This window comes from Pteronotus mesoamericanus, unplaced genomic scaffold (assembly GCF_021234165.1).
Source record: "Pteronotus mesoamericanus isolate MK-2021 breed Mesoamerican mustached bat unplaced genomic scaffold, CSHL_Meso_final contig_94, whole genome shotgun sequence".
Lineage (NCBI taxonomy): Eukaryota > Metazoa > Chordata > Mammalia > Chiroptera > Mormoopidae > Pteronotus > Pteronotus mesoamericanus.
Window position 1 is genome coordinate 32,671,123 of NW_026555285.1, and position 22,420 is coordinate 32,693,542.

Sequence of the window (22,420 nt, forward strand, 5' to 3'; positions counted from 1 at the left end):
CACATCCCCCTGTCGTATCTTGGCTCACAGAAATGGTTCTGATAGAAGTGGGGAGGGGAAAGGTGATAGAGCAAAGACATAACCAAGGAGAAAGCTCAGCAGACATACATGGGCAGGTAGATCAATCCATGAAACATTTCAGGAATAACACCGGCGGCCTGTAACCACTGCGTGTGTTAAAGAAAATATTTACAGTAATCTTCCTTTTTTATTTTTCCTCTAAATACAAGAATATGACAAGAATGCTGTGTTTTCGGTGAAAACAGGCAGTAGACTGTGAAATCACACTATCCACAAAACGGTCTATCAGAAAGCTAGCCCAGTTTAGTGCTCAGTTTCAAATGCATAGAATGTTTGCGCTGCAAACAATGATAAACAACATAATTAAATAAATAATGTCTAACCAGAGTGAGACCTAATTGTGTTTCTTTCTGCACTCTTCAGATCATGCATGATTTCAGTATTGTTAAATGGCAGGGTTGTTTTTTTTTTTTTCCTTATCTCAATTGTTTAGTTCTTATTAAAGGATGGTAATAAACCATCCCCACATGAGATCAAAAGAGTATCTTGTGCACCAAGCAGGCATTTTACCTACCCACCTTCAACTGTCTTTCTTGTTTTTTAATCCATCAGCAGTTCATAAAGTACCTTGATTATAACTATGAAATACTATACATGATTTTCTATTAGGGAGGCTGGTAGTGCAAATTAAAGTTCTTGCTACCCAACATTTATCCCCAGCAATAAATTACTTTTGAATAATAATAATAATAATAATAATTAATAATAATGAAATAGTTATTCTGCTTTTCCCCCCAACATGCAGACCCTTTTGAAACAATGGAGGACTTTAAATCTGTCTTTCCCTCATTTGGGATTGAGTTGATTTTCCGCACAGTCAGGTCTTGCTCCAACGGAAAGCAGAAACTTCTCAACATGTCAACAATTTCATGTTCTCCAAGAGAGAAGGAAAGGGGACCTAGAAGAGCTAGATGGGCCTTGTTCTGTGGAGTAAGAGGAACAGAGTGTCTCTCCTAGTGTTTTCCACCCATCAGTCTATTTGAATCAATACAAAATAAAAGCCAGTAGGTAGTTTAAAATAAATGATACTTAGAGAAATAAATGAAAGGGTAAGCAAGTTCTAATGAGTGGGGGAGGGGAGCTGGCTTTGAAGTACTTGGTAGATCTTAGATATAAGAGCAAAAATGAAAGGAAAAAAACCTTGTTAAAAATTTGCATTCTCTTAGAATAAAATACTTCTTTTGAAGCTCCTAAATTCTGCCTTTTCGTCAGCTCAAAGACTGTATATACCTCCCTTTCCCTACACACTCTGCCCAACTGGACTCAGGCCACAGGAATATAGGCCAGGCCACTGGAAACCTTGGACTCCACCTAAACAGGTAGCTACGCCCCCCACCCCCTTTCCTCTGTTCCCCCACTCACTTTCTGGCAATGGAGAGCAGCCATCCAGTCTCTTTGGAACCCAGAAAATAAATCAAAGAGGACGTGGGTGGGGTAGAGGTGAGACTTCGAGGGAGAAATTAAACACACAGAACAACTAGCTCCACTACCCAGAATCTCACCTTCCAGTTCGTTCGGTTTTCGTTTTTCAGTTCATGTGTGTAGGGCTGGGTCAGTGGTAATAATGGTGGTGCTCTTTTTTTCTCTTCCTTAGGGGGGAATGAAGCTGCAGAATACTGCTCCCTGGAGTTAAATTCTAAAGCATATTTTATTTGCTTTTGTTCTGTCTTAGTTTGTCTTTATTGGTTTAGTTTTTGGTGGTTGGTAGGTTTGTTTTTGTACATAGTTCCTTGGTCCCCAGGAGATTTTGATAAATGTCTCTGGTCCAAAACAGTCCATTTCCCTACCCTTTCCGAGTCTCCCCCCACCCTAACCCCCAGAACCATCCTGCTCCTCAAAACCCTCCTCCAGTCTCCGCTTTCCTTCCCCCTAATCCCTGCTCGCCCCAATGTTCCCTCTTTTCCCACTATCCTCTCCGGCGTCCACACCCAGCACCCCAGTCCTCTAGGTGGAAGGAGGGTGAGCGCAGGGAGAGCATAAAGAGAGCGCTGGAGGAGGGATTCTCCGAATGCAAGCAGGATAACGGACACTCCACGTCGGGGTGGGGGGGGGGGAAGTAGGCCAGGAAAAGCCCCCCGCCCCGACCCCGCAAGGCCCCTTCAGCTCCCCGCTCCGCCCCGCCGGCACCTCCCACCCCCCTCAGTAAGTGGCGGAGAATTTCATCCGCTTCTGCTTCTGTCTCTGGTTGCAAAACCACACCCGCACCACGTTCTTTTTGAGGTCCAGTTTCTCGGCGATGGCAGCGATCTTCTCTGAAGAGGGCCGCGGCTGTACTGCGAAGTAGGCCTCGAGGGAGCGCTTCTCCGGCGCTGCGATGGAAGTCCGCTTGCGTTTCTTCTCACCGCCGTTGAAGAGCTCGGGCTTGTTCATTTTCTCACGCTGCGCGCCCTCGGCCTCCTCGAGCCAAGCCTGCAGGATGGGCTTGAGCGCAATCATGTTGTTGTGAGACAGCGTGAGCGACTCGAACCTGCAGATGGTGCTCTGGCTGAGCGAGCCCACGCCCGGGATCTTGAGGTTGGCCAGCGCCGAGCCCACGTCGGCCTGCGTCACGCCCAGCTTGATGCGCCGCTGCTTGAAGCGCTCCGCGAACGCCTCGAGCTCGCGCGGGTCCGTGTCTGAGTCGCAGATAGACGCCAGGCCCGCCGCGCCCACGACCGCGGCCGCCGCCGACGCCGCCGCCACCTGCCCGGCCGCCGCCGCTGCTGCCGCCGCCGCAGCGCCGTGGTGCGCCGCCGCCGCCACCAGCCCGGGGTGCGGCAGCCCCGACGGCATGTTCATGGCAGCTGCAGCCGCCGGGTGCGACAGGTGGCCCAGGCCGTGCATGTGCGGATGCGGGTGCGCGGAGCCGCCCAGCAGCCCGCCGCCCGGGCCGCCGCCTCCACCCCCCGGGCCACCGCCGCCTCCGCCGCCACCAGGGCCGCCGCCACCTGGGCCGCCGCCGCCTCCCGGGCCGCCGCCACCCCCCGGACCGTCGTGGGCGCCACCACCGCCGCCCGCCGAGCCTGCGCCGCCCGCGCCGGCCATGAGCGCGAGCGAGGGGGACGAGATGTGGTCCAGCAGGTCGCCGGGCTCGAGCGCCTGGTGGTGGTGATGGTGGTGGTGGTGGTGCGCTAGCGGCACGGTGGACGTGGACGTGCATGGCACACTGTTCATCGTGTGGTACGTGGCGTCCGGCTTGAACGGGTGGCTCTTGCCCTGGGACACAGCGATGTCCACAGCCGCCAGCGCCTCGGCCCGCGCGAGCAGCGTTTCGTCTAGGCTGGCGAAGAGGTTGCTCTGCAGCTGCAGGCGACACAAACCAAACCAAAAAAAACAAACAAACAAACCACAAAACCGAAAAGCAAAACACAAAACAAAACAAAACCACACACAAGCCGGAGAAAGCACAAGAACAAACACAAAGCAACCAAAATAACAACAACGGGGGTGGGGATAGCAGAAACCGGGAAAGACGGGAATGGGGACACGTTGGGGATGAGAGAGGGTGACAGAGAAGGGCGGGGAGTGTGGGGAGAACAGATGTAGGGAGAGGGGAAGAGAGGAACACATTCCGGGAACGAAAAAGGAAGGGAAAGAAGAAGAAATGGAGATGTAACTCGCAGCTGGAACCCGTGTCGCGCACCGAGCACGCAGAGATCGCCTCTCCGAGGCATGAAATTAACAGAGAAAGTGGAACAAAGTCAAGAGTCATGGCCCCACCGAGTCCCACTTTGATCGCAGGCGCCCGACACGGAGGCAGGGGCGAGAGGAACACGACATTAAGTGCCACTGTACAAAATGTGCCAAGCAGCGGGATTCCTCTAAAACCCCCTGCACGGAAATCTCCGCACCGGGACCTTTGCACACACCAGCACCCGACATGCAGCGTCTCGGAGACGGGGAGGGGGCGAGTTCGCGGGCCGGGACCGCGAGCGTGGGGCGCTTACCGGCGGCGTGGGCAGGCAGGCCCGCCGGATGGCCTCGGAGCTGGAGTGCAGCGATGGGTACTTGTGCTCAGGGAGGGTGGGATGCATGGCAAAGTGAGGCTGCTTGCTGTTCATGGACATCATCTTGATGGCTTGGCATGTAAATCCACAAACACTCCGAAAGTCCCCGGGAAAGTGCGCACGCTGGCTCCCCCGGCCTCCCTTCGGAGGCTGCAACGGCGGCGGCTGACGGCGCGGAGACGGCGGCCGCGCGGGGGCTGCTGCTGCTCCTGCTGCCGCAGCTGCCTCCTGGCGCTCCCTTTGACCGCGCAGAGCGCCGCGCACCGGCCTTGCGATCCCACTTCTCCAAGAGCTCTAGCCCCGCGCGCGGACGGGATCTACTCCTCTTACACCTGAGCCCCACTTCTCGCGGCCGGTCCAGGGAGCTCTCGCGAGAGCTCGCGGCCCCGCCGCGCTGACAGGCATCAGTTGTCTTCGTCTGTGTGACGCGCGCTCTCCCGCTCGGCGGCGCCGAGCGACTGCGCGCGCGCGCGCTCGCCCAGCAGCGGCGGGCGCGTGGGAGCCGCTCTTATAGTGACCACCAGCAAGGACAGCGCAGGTGATGCACCTGTAGCTGACAGGGCATGCGCACTGCACGCCTCCCCTTTCCCACCGCGGGTCTGAAAAGATCAAAAGGGCCGGCTATTGTCTGAGGGTTGGCACCTTTTAAGGAGAGAAAGGCAAGATGTTCGCACGCAGCTCCGTGGTGTCCCCTTTTCTCTCAACTACCGCCCCCCCCCCCCCCCCCCCCTCAGCGCAAGCCCTGAATATATGCGCATTACTTTGGCACACCTCCTCCCCGGGATGTCTAACAAGCTGTTATATAATGTATACAGCTGGGCATTTGTATGTTCAATTATGCCCGCGCATTCCTCTGTATACAGTATAAATAACAACACAGAAATGCAGAAGGTGCTGTCTTTTGCTGCAAGAGCCTGTTTCTTTCAAGGTTTATAAACATGTTCCTAAAGAATAATCGCAGTGACAGACATTTGTTTGAAGCAGTCAGACGCTATTGATTTCCATATAATTTAATTTCCTCCGCATACTTTGTTGCTGTTGTTTTTGTGACTATAACTGTGTCAGGCACCGACAGTGACAGCCACTTAGGAGCCAAAAGGAGCGTGTGCTTCTACTCGGGAATGGCTGTTAAAATGAAATTGTGCATTTCTCTTATTGTTTGTCTCCTTTAACTGAGTACAAACCCAGATTTCAAACGAGCTCCGGGTGATCTGAGACTTCTAGGAAACAAAAGGAAAAATAGTTAACAGGGTGTAGTTGGGATCCTTTCCTCTCCTCAGCGCGCGCGCGCACGCGCGCGCGCACACACACACACACACAGACACACACACTTTATCCTGGAAACTCGAGGAAAAGGAAATCGCTTCAGAGAAAGGGGAATAAGATGTTGAAAAGAGAACTTTCTGTTCCTTCTATCGTTTTGGCTTCTTTGCCATACATATAATTTTCTTCATATGGAGACAGGATTAACCCAGTTTATAGAAAAGCGTGATTAACATATTTATTCAAACCAATTTGAAACAACAGGCCCAAGCTTTGGTCCAGCTTTTACAGTATTTATTTTTGTTAGTGTAAAATCAAAACCTAAGGAGAAGAATAAATCAATTACCCATCCTATTACATGACCCTCAAGTGGTGGGGCAGATCAAGGGCCTCCCCGGGGACCACAGTTCAGATGCCGGAGCCCCCAGGGATGCAGCGCTGGCCCGGTGATAATAACAGCCCAGATGTTATCGCATCTGGGGCGAGAGAGCTGGAGAGCGGCGAGGAGCTGCTTATGGGAGGCAGAGATCAGATAGATAATTTTTCTGGCCTCCCCCACACCAGAGGGATCTGCATCTCCACCAAAGAGAGGGTCTCATTCCTATAAACCTAAATTTGCCTTGGCGTTTATTTTCTCTTTTCTTTTGGACAAACGCCTGTGTATTTAGCGTACCCACTCACTACTCAAATTCCAAGAGGAGCCCACAGGCGTCATGATGCCTTTTCCTTCCTTTCTTTTCTTTTCTCTCTAGCCCCCACCCCCACCCCCTGCAGCCGGAGAGAGGAGTAAGAGGGATGTTCATTTGCTGGTGCGAGAAGGAGCCGCGTTGCCATCCATTACGCGGTCCCCTGGGAGTGCTAAATGCAACTTTATCTCTACGAGGAATGGACGACGAGCAGGACATCGCTGGAGGGAGCGAGTGAGTCCTACGCAGTCTTTGCAGCGAGTGCCCAGGCTCAATCTAATCCTTCCTGACACCCTTCGCGGCAGTTCCCTGAGCTCTCCCTCGGGAGAAGGAAGGGCCCCGCTGAGGGCGGGCGAGCGAGCGCCTGCATACTGTGCACCGCACCCCCCACGCCCAAGGGAAAGGCTGGCCTTTAGGAACCCTGAAGAGTGCAGGGGGCCAGAAATGCAAACAGCACAGATTTGGGCCCATGTGGACCTCCGGCGCGCGAGGCGAATCCCAGAGTACCCGAAGCTCATCGTGGTTTACCTTCCACCTCTTGGAAGGCACCAGTGAACCATGCGGGGAGGCACCTGGCTTAAGGTCAGGAATTTACTGACTTGGTGGAGACTCCACTTTTAGTTTATTGGACATCGGATCCCTTCTTACCTTGCGGTGGGGTCAGACCTTTTGCCCACAATATCTCGCTTTTTCTGGGGCTAGAAATATGAGGGTTATCCGTCCAGTTTTCAGCCCACTCCCCAACTCATTGATTGGAAGTCCATTTAGGGCACATCTGTGTTCATCGTGATGCTTAGCAAGGTACTTGTGATGAGTAAAACTGCTCCCTAAAACAATGCACTTGTGTAGGAAGGAAGAGAAGGCAGATGGGGAGGGCCAGGGGCAAAGCCAGAGAGAGTTCTACGCGCCAAGTCTAAAGGGCTGAGGACAAGCAGGAAAATCTCTGAAGGGGTCTCCTTTTGCCCTAAAAAAGGAGATGGAGACTGGACCAGAGGGGTGTGCTCTCCTCACACAGAGCTGCAAATCTTAATTCCAGCAAGTTCTCTTGTGAAAGTCAATTATTTCACCCTTCCCTCATTTACTTTCTACCTTACCCTTCTCCCTCAAATGCATGCTGAGCATCAGCCTGTGGGCCATGGCAAGACACTGGAGATAAAATGAGGTATAAAATATGGCGACCTGTCCTTCCAGAGGTGGCAGTGTCTGTGGGGCAGCTATTGGGGAGGAGGTGTTTCCGGTGCGGTGTGACAGGCGCAGTAGGGAGCTGTGGGGAAGAGCAGGGAGGGGTGGGGATGATGCGTGGGGAATTATTCTGCCATATCCCTGCAGGGCTTGAGCCCCAGGCTGGGGGGTGGGGCACTGTGGTGGTCCGATGGCAGTTCCTTGGACCTTAGTCATTAAGCCTTTCCCTATTGGACCCCAAGGCAGTGAAAGGAAAGGGTGCTGGACCAGGGCTCAGCCCACCAATATGTCACTGCTTTGTTTTCCCAGTTTGGCAAGTGCGGCAACTAGTTGGCCCCTGACTGTACTAATGATGCCCACATGGGGTCTGAGCCTTGGCATAGATTCCTGGGCAGGTTTTCCCCCCTCCTTTTTCTTGTTTAATGACCAACACAGATTCCCCTCTCCCCTAACTCATGGCTTTGCATTTTATCAAGAGGGGGATAATGAATGCACAGCTATTGATTTCCAAGGAATTTCCACCCCCCCTCGCCCCCCAGGGATAGGGAGTCTATCATCTGGATCAGAGACACATTTCTTTCCCTCATTAATTAATTTTCTCCTTTGGCAGGCCCACTTAACATTTCCTTTGGCAGAGCCTCTTTACCAAGCTCAGGGAGCCGACATTCGTTGCTTGTAGTGAGGACTAGCGACAGAGGCGCTGCGCAAGGGCCCGCACTGTTGGGGGTGAAGTCTCTTCGCCTTTGACCATTCTACCTCCACACACACACACACACACACACACACACACACACACACACACACGTGTGTTCCGGAGAGCGTCCCTGACAGCTGCTGCTTGCTCCATCTGCCTTTCCTCTTCCAAAGGGACTAGGGGAAAGTTAGCGCTGGACTTAGGATCCGCTACCTGCACGCCCCAGACTCGCGACGCCGGGTTCCCCTCCGGCAGTTTGCCCAGGTTGAAACTAGGTTTTCCCCGCGTGCGGTGGAAGCCCCTACAGTCCAGAGTCAGCAGGCTTCAGAAGAGGCTTGGCTGTGTTAGACACTGGGAAGGGGAGGGCAGGAAGGAGCCAGCCTGCGGAGAAGGGGGCTCAGTTCTCGGAAGAGGGGCTGCGCTAGGGCGGTCCCCGCGCGCACCTGCTGGGACTCCGCGTCCGAGGATGAGATAGAGGAGGGACTGGGCGGTACTTTCGTTTCGACTCCGGGTCGCCTGGGCTGTTTTGATCCTTGGTCTCTCTTGGCGCCACCCTTCCTGCACTCCGGCCCAGTCCCTCCCTCGGCGAAAAGACTGGGCCCCTCGCCGACCATGCAAGGGGCCCTCGGACCTCCTTACACAGCCCGCAAGGCGGCAGCGCCCACACTCTCCAGCTCGGACAGTGGCCCTATCTTCTGCCACCCGCAGGGCCCAGCTCAGCCCAAGGCGCGCGTCTGGAGTCACGCTCTTGCAGGCTGGGGCTCAGAGATTTCCTGGAGGCCGCTCTCCTTCCTTTCTACCCCGCCCTTCTCGCCCTTCACAGAGCCCCTAGTCCCTGTCTGCCCCCAAACTCGGGGGTGGGGGATGAGTTATTGGGGCGAAGAGGGGGTGATCTCCTGTAAGACTCAGCCCCACATTCAGATTGGGTTCCAGCAGGTGAAAAAAACACTCTTGTCTTTCTTCGGTCCTTTTAATTCAACTGCAACTCCCTGACTGATGTCCTTGCAACACGAATGATGAGTCCCAGTAAAGTTCACTGCGAGGCATTATCACTCTTGGCGCCACATGTGTAGAAATCTGTGTGCCGAGATGGGCAAAAGTAGGTTTACAGTCGTTGGTATGGAAAATAGTACAATAATGAATAAATAATAACACAAGAATAAACTGGTTCGCGTACTCACAACTGCACTATTGCCCATCCCAGCACACACCTATTGCCCACCCCTGCATAAATCTCCAGCCTCACCTCTCCGTGTGCTTGAGACCCACCCACCTTGTGAAAGTCCAACGGGAGACAACAAGACAACGATAGCTCTAGCCTAATAGAGGCACGCCTCCCCCGCCGGCTAGTTGCCCAGTTTGGTTGTCCCAGCGAGCACTGATCTAGCACTAAATATATGGCCACAGGCCCTTGTGGTTTAGGTCCCAAGAGGAGCGGAGCCGCCCCGGCCCGGACCAGGCTCCTTCCACACTGCTAGAGCGCGCTGGTCAGAGAATGGGCTTCGAGGTCCCCGGGAATAACAACGAACAAACCAACTCTACAACAGACACCCCCGCCGTGACCCCTCGCGACGTGATCGAAGTTTTGTCGTCTTCCCTTTCCCCAGGGAGCCCCCTCCCGCCGCTGCGACCCGGGCGCAAGCGCGCCTTGGTTGGAGGGAGCTCCGCTGGCGCAAATAAACAGCAGAGGACCCCCAGCACCACCTCCCACCGCCCACCCCGCCCCAGGAGGGCAGTTGCCGGGACCGAGAGGTGGGCTTCGTCGCCCTCCGCAGGCTCAGCCCTGCCTGCAGCAGTAGGATCCCCCAAAGGGTCCTGAAGCCGCGGAGGAAAGCGCGAAGCCGCTAGTCCCAACGCCTGAGTGCGGAGCTGGTCCTGCCGCCCGGCTCCGAGGCTCTCCGGCGCCGCCGCCAGCCGCCCCTCCTCCCGCCGCCCGCACAAATCAAAGCCCCTTGCGAGGGACTGGGAAATAGTTGCCTTGTCATGTAACACATTGCCCTGATTTATTATAAAATTTTAACGAAATCATGCATATTTTAACAGCCTTTAATCACTGCATGAAAATTTAATTCATGGACTGTAGCGCGTTTAAATAAATGAAGTGTTAATTCATTAGGATTAATTAATTTGTTAAAGGATTGTGAGCAAGGTTAAGGTGGAAAGAAAACTCTTTGTTGGTTTGGCGTCTTAATCGCCAGGTTCGTGAGTGGTAATAAAATGAAAAGAAACCGCAGAGTCAGACGTTTCTTCCGGTGGGGGCTGGGCGGGACCAACGGAGAGCCCCCTCGAAAATGCTGGAAACTCCGGCCGGAGGGGCACCGGGCGGGTCTCGGCTCCGGGCAGGCTAGTGGGGCGGAGGAGGGGAGCGGCGCTGGCCGCGGGAGTCCGGGAAGGCTGGGTCCGCTGGAACCTTAGGGAAGAAAAGCAGCTCAGAGCCCCGGCCGGCGGGCCAGACCTCACCCGCTCTCCCCAACCCCCACCCCAGCACAAAGATGACCCTGTGAGTGAGGCAGGTCGTGCCTTCCGGCCTCCTGAGCGCCAAGCCCCAGCTTAATGGACAGATGATGGGCCGGTCTTGCCACCTCCCGATCCCTCCAGCGCCCAGGGAGTCACTGTCTCGCCATCAGGCCGCCGGCTCTAGCAGCGAGGGCGAGCCGGGAGTCCCAGGGGATGCTCAGAGAGCGGAGGCGGGGCAAAGAAACTTGCAAGCTCAGGCTGGAGCATCTGGAAACCTTTTCCAACCTGGAATCCTGACCTTAGGGAATGGTTCCTTCTGCACCTCTTCTAAGAGTAGCATGAACAGGCGCCCCATCCAGCACAGCGAACACGCAAAAGAGATGTCCTCTTCTGCACTGAACTCTCGTTCCCCATGCTTCTACACACTTGGTTAATCCAACAAACATTTATTAGTGGAGGTCTGCTCCCTGTTAAAACACAGCAGACCTAGAAATCTATTGTCTGTCAAGAAGTGGAGCTTCATAGACTGTCTCTCATATAAAACTGAAAATCACCCTAGCCTGAGTTCCAGCTGAATTCTTAAAAGAAATCTGCATTTAATAGATGCTTCCTCACTCAGAGTGGGGTTCCGAGAATTAGGCAATAAATGTTCACTATGCACTCTGAGATCATTGCTTAAAAGGTTTCCTCTCTGCCAAGTATTATTAGAAGGATCAGGTTACCTCATGATAGGCAGAGGCTGGGTTTTAGGACTCCCACAAATAGGAATGAAAGACCTTCTTAGGAGGCTTTGGGAAACCCTTCTAATCTAATAGGCCACATTCAATAAAGTTAAACTGTTAATCTCAGTTCCATGTTCTCTACAACATCAATAACAGGGACAAAAGCAAGAGGGAAAAAAAAAAATCCAGTGCATGTATTATTGTGAAAACCTGAAACCATTTACGTATGTGGAAACAAGTTCCTGAAGCATCTTAGGGTTCAAGACCAAAGTTCTTCCCTTGTTCAGTGTTAGCTTTCGTTGTTTCGAACCGACGTAAATACAGAAGTGATGACGGGAAAACAAAGCAAATTTGAAATTAAGGGGCTATAAATCTTAAAGTCTATCATTTGAACTTTGGTCTCGATCCATTAAAACAGTAGAGAGACTTGTTTTGGACTGGATGAAGACTTTAAAAATTAGATGAATAATGGGCATGTCAAAAAAATTTAGCATGTCACATTGTCTTCAGCCATAGCATTTTAGAAAGATGAGCAGTCAACAGATGCTGTTTTTATTTATAAAGACATGAACTGGTGTCTGCTTCCTTTATCACCAGTGCATCTTTTGCTAACATAGCCTTAGTGCTATTTTTAAATCCATCTAAATGTCAGTTAATGTGAATGCTTATAAAAAGTGGCACACACACTCCCATCACTGAGCTTCCATTCAGTAATTAAATACTACTTGAAAAAGAAACATGCTAATATTTCCAAAATATGTTTAAAAGAATCCTTGGAAATTTCATATCCATTCATTCAAATGTGGACTCTCATGCATAAAATAGAAAGAGGCCCAGGTCCAAAATTGTTCTATCCCATTCCAGCTGCTTGTGTGATGACAAATCCTCAATGCACTCATTTGTGAGCTGGGGATAATATTTGGCTCTTAGAATCCGAAGAGAGTTATGAGAGAGAGGTTAGCAAAGTACTTGGTTTCAGTAAAAGACTTTTTTTTTTAGTGTGTGTATATAAAAGATGTATTTTAAGAAGTGAGAACACTGTATTTGTCATTATATAGATCATGCTAAAGAAAACAAGTGGGAATGTGTGATTAAAATCCTGCACAGATTATTCCCTTCAACTGAGAAATTTGCAGGTTTGATTAATTTAATTTACAAAGTACTATTTTGGGGAGGGTGGAGCAGTGTTTCTGAAGCAGCTGGGAAATACTCTGGTCCCATATAGACCCTCTCACCCCAGAGAGGCATTAGCAAATCAGGGTACACACTGGACTCCATGGCATAGTGTATATTTGGATTAAAAACACATTCATGGTACAGAAGAGTTATAGACAGAATAAAAAGCTTACCTCCAAATTTATTCTATTCAGAAAAAAATTGAGATTTCTAGATTTAATAAAATTTCAAATGTATAATGTTGTCAAAGATATTTAAACTGCTAATATCTCTGAAAGTACCCATTAGCTTTTAACATATCAGAAAGAGAAATAGATGCACAAATACTTATTGAAAAATATGTATAAAGAAACAAAAAAAAATTTTGTGTTTTTTAAAAATTTTATTTTGGCTTTAATAGTAGAGGGCATGATTCTCCAAAAAATAAAAATGATGTTATATTTTTATGGTTTTCCTGAATCCTTCAAGTCTATTATAACAGGGATCAGCAAATTTTTCTGTATTTTAGGTTTTGTGAGACATACGGTCTGTTGCAGCTATTTAGCTCTGCCACTGCAGTGCAAAAGCAGCCACAGACACTATGTAAACAAATATGTAGCTGTATTCTAATAAGACTATTCAGAAACAATGAAGTTTGCATTACTTCTCATTTTCCTGTGTTATGAAATATTCCTAGTATTATTTAAAACCATTAAAAAGTGTATAGACCCATTTTTTAGTTCATAGGTCATTCACCAAAACAGGCACAGGCCTACTTTTTGGTCCATGAGTCATAGTTTGTCAGCTCTTATTAGATCAATTAAAAATGGTATGTTTGGTCTTCACAGGCTAATTCAACGTCTGAGACATCAAGGATTACAGTGCTTATGACATCCTTTATTCAATTCACACAGAAAAGCATGCAGTATTAATGTAAAACAGTATGGTATTAATGTAAAATGTTCAGTGCACATTAGCTAAACAAGTCATTAGCATACAAACCATTTTTAAAAGCCTATATAGGCATACCAAACACATATTTGGTATAAACATACTTTTTTTCAGGGTGTAAATTAAAAATTGTGCTTAGCTTACCTATTCTTACCCCAGTAGTCTTCATGAAAAAAAAATTTGCCCTACATAGAAGATATTCTATTATCCAATTGAAACTTCTTTTTAGTAAGAAAAACAGTGCAAGCAAGAATGCTATCATGCATAGAGTTTTTACAAAGAACAGCAACATGCAAACAAGAATTCGATCACTCCAAAAAGGCTTCCCTGGCAGACCCACACAAGTGGATCAAGAACTTGTGAGTGAGTGCCTTTGTATATCTGGAACATGTATATCCAGAATGATTAAGCTACCATGTTTAGGCTCTTCCAAACCCAACATGCTCCACGTCTTCTTTCCAAAGTAGAGTCAATTTTTGATTTTTCACTACACACACAAAAAAAGAGCAAATGGAAGTTATCTGACATAAAACAATGTTTTCATATAGAAATGTATTCTTTCATAACAGCAAAAATGTTTTTTTACAAAAACTGAGCAAAATAGAACATTAAAAATGCAAACATACACATAAAACCAAAGAAGCAGCGAATATTGGCCTAAGGTTACAGTCCTGTATCTCCATGATGGCCTTGCATGCAAGTTAGATCACTACTCGACATAAATAAAAGGGGGCAGACAAAATAATGTCCACCCTAGGAATAGCTTTAAAGAAACTCTAGCATGTTATGGGCAGTGTGCAGACAACACTTACAGTGTTATTTAAGGAATCCTAGTTCTGAAGACAACTGAGGCTCATTACTATCTAATAGTTATTGAATAAATCAAGATTCAAAACAAAATCTATCTGAACCAGATACATATAGTATTCATTGAAAAGAAACCCTCTGCCTGTCTTCTGGTCAAAAAGATTCCCAAATGAAAATGCAATAGAACAAACTCTTCAGAATAAACAAAAGTATTCTGGATACACTGGAAGGGGTGTCCAACCTTTTGGTGTCTCAGGGCCACACTGGAAGAAGAGTTGTCTTGGGCCATACATTAAACACAAAAACACTAATGAAAACTGAATGAGCAAAAAGAGGTCTTAAGTAAATTTATGATTTTGTGTTGGGGCGCATTCACAGCCATCCTGGGCTGCACGCAGCCCACAGGCTGCGGGTTGGACACTCCTGGCCAGTGCAGGCTAATCCACCATATTCTCCCTTGACACTTGACTAAAGATTATCAACTCAAGATCGTACAGAACTTTTATAAGGGGAAAAAAGTAACTTTAAACATTTATACTCTGCTCAGGACAAAAACATAAATGACACCTTTCTACTGAGTCAACTTTTAGTTGCTTTTGATGGGCTGGCATTGGAAAGGCTGCTCTGGATTTTTCTTTTTGTTGATTGATTCACATTTTTGTTTCTCTTTTCAGGCACAAAAGAAGTAGACCAAGGAGACTGCAGGTGGTTATGAAGACCATGCATCTCTGTGGACATTTTAAACAAAGATGACCCAAACCTTTGATCTTCAAATAGCTGATGTGAACTGCTTAACAGAACACCTTGGGAAAACTCAGTCTGAAACAAACAGCTTGGGGGTTTGATTTCATTAGTTCCTGAGTTAGAACTAGGATGGAGTGAAAAATCTTCACTCATTTCTTGGTCAGGTGGAGAGAGGAGGAAAAAGGAAGAGGGTTTCCACTCATTTCCATTTTCTAACTGATCAGTAGCCAGAGAACCTTTGGAAAGGTTTGGCTTAGTTCTTTCGTCCACTTTATCTGGTTCCTCGAGAAATTCGCTGCCTTGAGATGACTTTGATAACCCATCCAAATCCAGTGACTTAAAACCGTTATTACAAGGGCTCTTGCTATTGTCTGACTCAGACATCATTGAATCCAGCTCAGAGATTTTGTCAAGGTAAGCTGCGTCCATTGAGGCTTCGCTGGATGTTCTTGTCCGATTGATTTCAAAAGAGCGAAGAGAATTCAGCCTCTTGGATAAACATGAGCCTGATTTCTCACTCAGTTTTGAAGAAATTTCTCCAACAGAATGTGCAATCGAGTTCCCCTCTGAGCTTTCGAAATCCAAGCTTCGGGCATAGCTTGTGGAACAACAATCCCAAAACCCTGTCTTTGGGGAAGTAAAACACTCTGATTTCTTTTCGTTTTCACTTTTATCATCTTCTGAAAAATCTTTACTACAGACATTTGGAGAATCACAAAAATCGTCAAACACCAATTTTCGGAGATGGTTTGAGTGCTTTTTGGAACCTCCTGCTTTGACTATAGAGCTCTCTCTATTTTCTGGAGTATTGAGCTGAAGGCAACTGAGGGACAAAGGAGTACAAGGAGCTGGAAGGTCATAAAGTTCATCTTTGTAGGGCGCACAGTCACTTGGCTTACCACCCCATTCTCTTTCCAAATAAGTATCCATACTTGTGTCTGTCACGCCTAACATTTCTACCTGCTTTTGATATAGGTCTTTGTTCTTAGAACATTTTAGTTCTGTTTTGCTGGTGCTTTCCTGCCGGGCAGAACTATTAGAAGGCTGTGCCAGGTGAGAACTTGAGGCCGATGGGCCCAGTGGCTTTCTGGCACCATCACCTTGATTTTTTGACGGTATATCCTCCTCGCTGCCTTTGTTCCCCTTGCCATCTGTAGAAAGTGCTCTCTGGCAAATGGAATTCATAGCTTCTTTCTCTTCACTTGAATTTTTTAGCTGTGCAATTTGAGATTCTAGTTCCTCTATATACTTATCACTTCGTTCCAGGGCTTTCTTGAGGCGATTGGTTTCACGTTCGTACTGTTCTACTTTGGACTGAAGAGCAGCTACTGTAAACCTTCCGAACCTGCAAGGAATGGGAGAATAGTTAACCTAACAGTTCAAGCTTTTTTCTTTCCTTTCCAAAGTTTAAGAATTGCAATTTCAGCCTTCTCTAATTTCACTGAAGTGTTATTTCAGACTGCTCAGTAAAGGGGACAAAAGCAATGCCAGATGTAGCAACTTCAAAAAAAAAGGGGGGGGGGTTCTTACTTATTTAATAATAAACACATGATAATAATGACAAAGGATCTAATAGAATACTTTTGTGGCCAAATCAGACCAGTGGTACCAGAGAGGCAGAAACTTGCTGAAGATTTCCCTTCTAAGAGCTAGCTCTATCAATTCAGCTCGTATATGCATGAAGAGTTATCCCCTAAAAAAATGGCGAAGATTTATGATAACATTTGAACAGTGGTCCACATCTTGAAATATTTACATTCAATCATTTTCCTATCGTACAGCAGTGTTTTATAATACATTTCTTATACAATGTCACCTTGTCAAACATAAAATGCCAATTTGAAATTCAGAAATCTTAGCAGTTGCAGCAGGGATGGTTTTAAATACTTATTTGGACCCTTTCAATTATAGCCCTTCTTGATCTGAAGCTTTTACTTGGCCTTTCTGAACACTGGGCTTTAATTCATTTCAGTTCTACTTATTTTTGGCATTTTACAATTATGTGAAACATCAATCTCGTTTCCTCCAACTTTGAAATATAAAGTCAGTGCTTGTGGTTCCAATATATTACGCATAAAAACATTTTCACATTTTCTGAAAAGGAACATTTTGGAGAGTAGCTGAAAAAGAACACATCAAAAATTCACTCCTTTTACTTGGAATTATCTTGTTTTCAATATTTCCTTAAGAATGGGTATTGGGTTCAGCTCAGAAAACAACTTTTGAGTACCTAGTGTGGGCTGGCGGAGTATTTGGAGCTGGGGATACAAAGATCGACGGACTCTTCCGGCTTTAAGGGACGTAAAATGTCTCCCTTACATTCCATCTGGCCACCAAAGAAAATTTTATCTTCAGAAAACTGCTTCTATGAGCCAATAAGCTTAAGCCTTGCATTCTAAACCCATAAAAAATAACTTCTCTCCACAAAAGTCCTTTTCTTAATCATTGCTTTGGTTAATTAAATGTTACTCCATGAAGAATTCAGAGGTTGTTTCTTTGAGGGATGGTTCTTGAGAAGGTGACTTCTTGAAATTGTTTTTACCTCTGGGTCTATCTTTTTCTTTCTTTTTGCCCTAATAACAAAAATAACTACAATTAATAAAATATACTAAGTATTTAAAAAAAAAACTACCAAAGGGAAGGAACCAGTAGTAACTGCACCTCTTGGTCACTACTACATGTTCTGTGACCCTCACTCAACGCCTATCACCTCCTCCTAAACTGTAGCTCAATTCACTCTCCAGCTCACCCTCAAAATGATCGTGGCTCTTACCACTAAAGGAAAAAGGCAGGGGCAAAAGTAAGTATAGAGTCACAAAATCTCAAGGTTCGAAAGGGCCTTAAAAAACTTGTTGCTGAATATTGATCTACTCTCTGCAATTAACTGAACTCTCAGAGCATACTCCTTTCAACCTCTAAAAAGTAAAGTAAAAAGTAAAACACCATAGGTATAGCAAAAACAAAAGCAACCACAATAACAAGCCTGTTTCAAAGGCAAAATTTACTACTATGACTATGAGTATTTGGTTAAATGAAAAGAATACTATTTTAGTTTATAAGTTGTATTTAAAAGAAAATTTTAAAAAGTGGGCAAAGCTCTTTAGTGAGTTCAGTAAAAAATTTAAGTTCTTGATTGTAATTACTCTGGCATAATAAAAAAATCCACGTATTTTTAAATGGAAAAACTGTGTAGCAGCTTATTTAATGCATATAGCGAAAGTGACAGCCTTAAATTTGCTTACCAAGATAAAATGTTTTTTCTTAAGTGTGATTTTTATCCTCAGATGACACATATCAAACAATTTAAAATCAGGCAATGTTACTTAGAAAGTAGGTCTGTTACCATAGGGAACTCAGAAGCTTACATAAGAAAAGATTAGTGACAAACAAGGAACATTTCTCAAAATATTAGCAGCTTATTATTTCAGGCTTTAGCCTAGAATTTCAAACATAATGTCATTGTAAGATGCTATATTTACCCCTATGTGTTTTTTAAAGAAATTTAAAAATGGTTCTGGGTTGAAGTCAAAATGATGGCCCTAACTATATTTTTTTGTGTTACTTCCAAAAGAAAGCTGAAGTGTCATGAGAACTAACGAGAGAGGACAGCAACGGGCGCATATGAGAACCAGCAGGCAGAAGTCGCTGATGGAGCTGGCTGTTGTCGAAAAGGTCATTGTCCTCAAGTCCCCAAAATTCCATTTCAATACTTTACAAGTCTATCATACTTTGAGTGATCAGTTTTACCATGCTACTAAGGGACAAATGAACAGGAATGCACAGTGATAGCCATGGAACTGATCAGTTAATTAATTGGTCTGTGTAATTTATTTGTTTGCTGTCTCTCTCTTCCCCATTAGAGTATAAGCTCCAAGAAAGCAAGGCGTCCAACCATCTTATATTTACTGCTAGCTCCCTAAAACAACTCCTGGTACACAGTAATCTCTCATTAAATATTTCATGAATGAATGTTACTTTTTTCTTATTCTAAAGTACATCAATGCTTTAAGAAAAGAAAAGAAAAAGAAAAAAAAAGACAGGGCCAACACCACAGGATAAGCCAAAGGTCTTTGGACCTCTTTTACATGTATTATGAGTCACTGTATTACCAAACTAAATGTTCCATACATTTGACCGCTATTTTTTTTAACTGACAGCAAGGAAAGCAACCAAGTATGACATATACATAATATGCATACACATATACATAATAGTTCTTTTTCACTTCACACCTGCCATTCTACAATGCTCCATCCAAAACAAAACAAAACAAAACAAAACAAAACACCTTCCACTTTCACCTTAGCAAGAGAATGCAAATAGATGAGACTCCTGATATAGGTAGCAGGGATTTTTTGCTTACCCTAGATGTCTATATTAAATTTGGCAAAGAACAATCTACTTCATCATATAGAAAAAAACAACTAGGAATGCATATATGATGCTAAACTCACAAGGAAAAAGACGATGTGGAAAAGAGCTTATTTAACTTTGGGTTTTAATACTCTCTTCTTCACACTAATTCCAGATACTATTTCCAGAGTACATGTCAGTAAATGAATCAATGCCAAGGCAAGCCGGAGGGATTTCTAACATCATTTACCATACTTCCTTTTCCTGAGCAAATTTCAAAATGGAGTATTTTCATAAACATTCCATTAGAGACCAAAAGGCTTTGATTTCCCAAGTAGCAATGATGGCCAAAGGCTTCATTATGTTAGAGAAAACATCGCAGAGCAATGCGGGAGCTGCAACTGATATCACAATCCAGGGGAAGCGTAAAGGATTTTTCTTCTTGCAATGTTCACTGATGTGTACATTCTGGTTGAGGGCTCCCTTGTTCAGTAAGATACTGAAGTTCAAGATTGTTCCTGTCCCTTCTAGAAGTAAGAGAAATGAAAGACCTATTGGTTTCACCTTTGAGGCACTGTGACTATTTTAAGGGCATCTCCAACAAAGGGAAGTTCCCAAGACCACACTTACTTACCGCCCATCACACAGGTGGAACAAAATTATGTTTGAAGGGGGTCAGAAGAAAGCAAATGTAAAAGAATAGATGCCAGAATGAATCAAAAGAACTAATCCCTCATGCTATGTTGCCATTAATTACTTGTGAAAACAAGTAATTTGTTTTGCCTCTCTAGTACTTAAAGGCATCCCCAGCAAAAGGGAAAACGCAGCAGGCGCAGCAGGTTGCTGAGAACACCAAACTTCAGAACCATCCTCCCAAGGAGAGAGGGGGGCACTGCCTCCCTTGCATCTTTGATTGCGTATCTTGTCTCACCTGCTAGCTAAAGTGACTGAGAAACAAAGGGAAAGCAATCTTTGGATCTGGACCAGCTTTTGTGATCTAGCCTTATAGATTTTCAATGTTGATGTCCTTGCTCGACACAGTTCTCATATGCACAAATTTCAGTTAGCACAGTTTGATTAAATAACACTAGTCACTTAACAACATGGTTAAGTGACTGCTAACTTTCCAGTTCACAAAACACTACATAAATAAGAGATGTGTATTACGATCAGTGACCAGTCAGATCCCTTCTTTAAAAGTCTGAAAGTGATTGGTCCCTGTTATCTGTTATTCAGTTCACATGTGGACAGTAGAACATGTAGCTGTGCTGCCACATAACACTTTACAGAAATGGATAATCAAAAGACAAAATTAGCCTGCAAAGTTGAAGGCGCAGCAAAGGAAGGAAAAGTCGGTAATGCCAGAAGTGAAATTAGAATCAAATGTAATGTAGTTATAGAAGAACAGCTGATCATGGGAACGTTGAAACCGTCACCATCTGAGAGCCCCTAGATATGCTGGAGAAACTTGGGAGAGGCAAATTTACTGACATAAATGAGAAGAGTGGTTGTGACAAAAAGGACAAAGATATCTAGAGGAAGTGACAAGCTGGTAAAAAAACTTCACAGTAAAGCAATGTGGAGATATTTCCCGAAAATGAAAGCATGAAGGATACAATGCCGAGAGCTATGCAAACTTGGGAGTATGACAGTTCATTAAGGCATTAGAGAAGATGCGAGCATCGTATGTAAGTTATACAATAAGGAGGCAAGCACTATTCAGATTATTCTCCATAATTTTTTTATAAAGAAATAAAACATGGCCCTGACTGGGTAGCACCGTTGGTTAGAGACCATCCTGATACGCCACAATTGTGGGTTCAAACTCTGGTCAGGGCAGGAATCAACCAATGACTGCATAAGCAAGTGGAACAACAAATTGATGTTTCTCTGCCCCACCTCCCTAAAATCAATATAACAGTTTTTTAAAAAACCACTTTAATTCTCAATGTTTCTAATGTTTTAAACTGTACTATATAAACATTTGCTTACTAAATATTAGTTTTATTTTTTCATTTCCATATATATTTATGACAGTAAGAGATTTAATGTTTTGACAAAAATTATTGAATAGAACAGTTAGATTTTCCCATTGATTATGAAAATTGCTTTCTATAGTTTTAGCTTAAATATCATTTTTATGGTCCTATATAATCGTGCAAAGTGAGATTTCCAGTGTTAATGTAAGTGCTACCAAATTGAGCACAGGATTACCTATACTAAAGTAATGGTTGGCACATGAGAAAACCAAGCAAACTCATGTGAGTCTTATACTTTTTTAAAGAACTGCCACACTTACCTTAAGGATGAATTACCCATTCACAGAGTGGATTTGATTGTAGAGTTGTCTGTCTACATAGCTGCTGTTGCCTATCTGTTCATCCCCTGACTTTCAGAGATGTTAGAAAAGTACCTTCTTTATTTTAAACACGAAGAGAGGTAAGAGTTTCAGAAGGAAGAAGTTTCCATTGTTCTTTTCCCTTTCCTAAGAATTTTCTCCTAGGGCAAAATCCATCCGTTAGGTATTCCTTAAATTTGCAAACTCCTCTTTTTGATTACACCTAACTTAAATAAGTAGCTTGTAGAGCGAGCTCTTTGGGAACCTGATTTTGGATAGGAGTGGGAAGAAAAAGGGGAGGTCCCAGTGCTGTGCTCTGCCTTGTGTGTTGTGTACAGGGTGGATAGGGGAGCGTATTTTAGGGAAAGAGGACAGGAAGGACCAGGACTATAAGGAGCTCAAAACTGTATTTGGTGGTGGGGGGCCTGTCTCTCCCCTCTGTTTCCAAAGAGTTGTCTGTGCATTATTCACATCTATTTCATCCTTATGTCCAGAGGGTGGGGTTGGGGGGAACATCTGTCTTTAAACTACTAGGGAACTTTAAGAAGTGGCCTGTACATTTTTATCCACTGCTGAGCTAGATGACTTGCCAGTGTTTCCTCAACAGAGTTTTTTCTTTTTAAAATTAAACAGCTATGAAAATGTTATATTCCTAGAGAATTTGTTATTGATAAATGTACAGTATATGGCCAATCCTAGTTATATAAGTTGGTTCCACAAAAATATATTAAATAATATGAGGCATACTGAGAGAGAAGAGGAAGACATTCTTTCCTCCTGAAGATGCAAGACAAAGGTTTTGTTCCTTGGTCTATAATTAGAGGAAAAGAAAAAAGAAAGGAAAGAAAGGAAAGAAAGGAAAGGAAGGAAAGGAAGGAAAGGAAGGAAGGAAGGAAGGAAGGAAGGAAGGAAGGAAGGAAGGAAGGAAGAAAGAAAGAAAGAAAGAGAAGGAAAGAGAAAGAAAGAAAGAAAGAAAGAGAAAGAAAGAAAGAGAAAGAAAG

The 22,420-nt window shown here is 45.4% G+C and overlaps 2 protein-coding genes across 2 annotated transcripts in view; both read right to left on the minus strand.

The window, feature by feature from the left end:
• Positions 1–2,220: 2,220 nt before the first annotated feature.
• Positions 2,221–4,130, minus strand: POU4F1 (POU class 4 homeobox 1). Its single transcript, XM_054586634.1, has 2 exons — positions 4,008–4,130; positions 2,221–3,363 (listed from the first exon to the last, which is right to left on the minus strand). The coding sequence occupies exons 1-2, from the start codon at positions 4,128–4,130 to the stop codon at positions 2,221–2,223; spliced, it is 1,266 nt and encodes a 421-aa protein (XP_054442609.1).
• Positions 4,131–14,112: 9,982 nt separating this feature from the next.
• The window catches only part of OBI1 (ORC ubiquitin ligase 1), a 37,186-nt gene continuing 28,878 nt past the window's right edge, over positions 14,113–22,420 (minus strand). Inside the window, exon 6 of the mRNA XM_054586635.1 lies at positions 14,113–16,073. Within this exon, the coding sequence (XP_054442610.1) occupies positions 14,564–16,073 (1,510 nt within the window). The 3' untranslated portion in view covers positions 14,113–14,563. The remainder of the gene's footprint in view (positions 16,074–22,420) is intronic.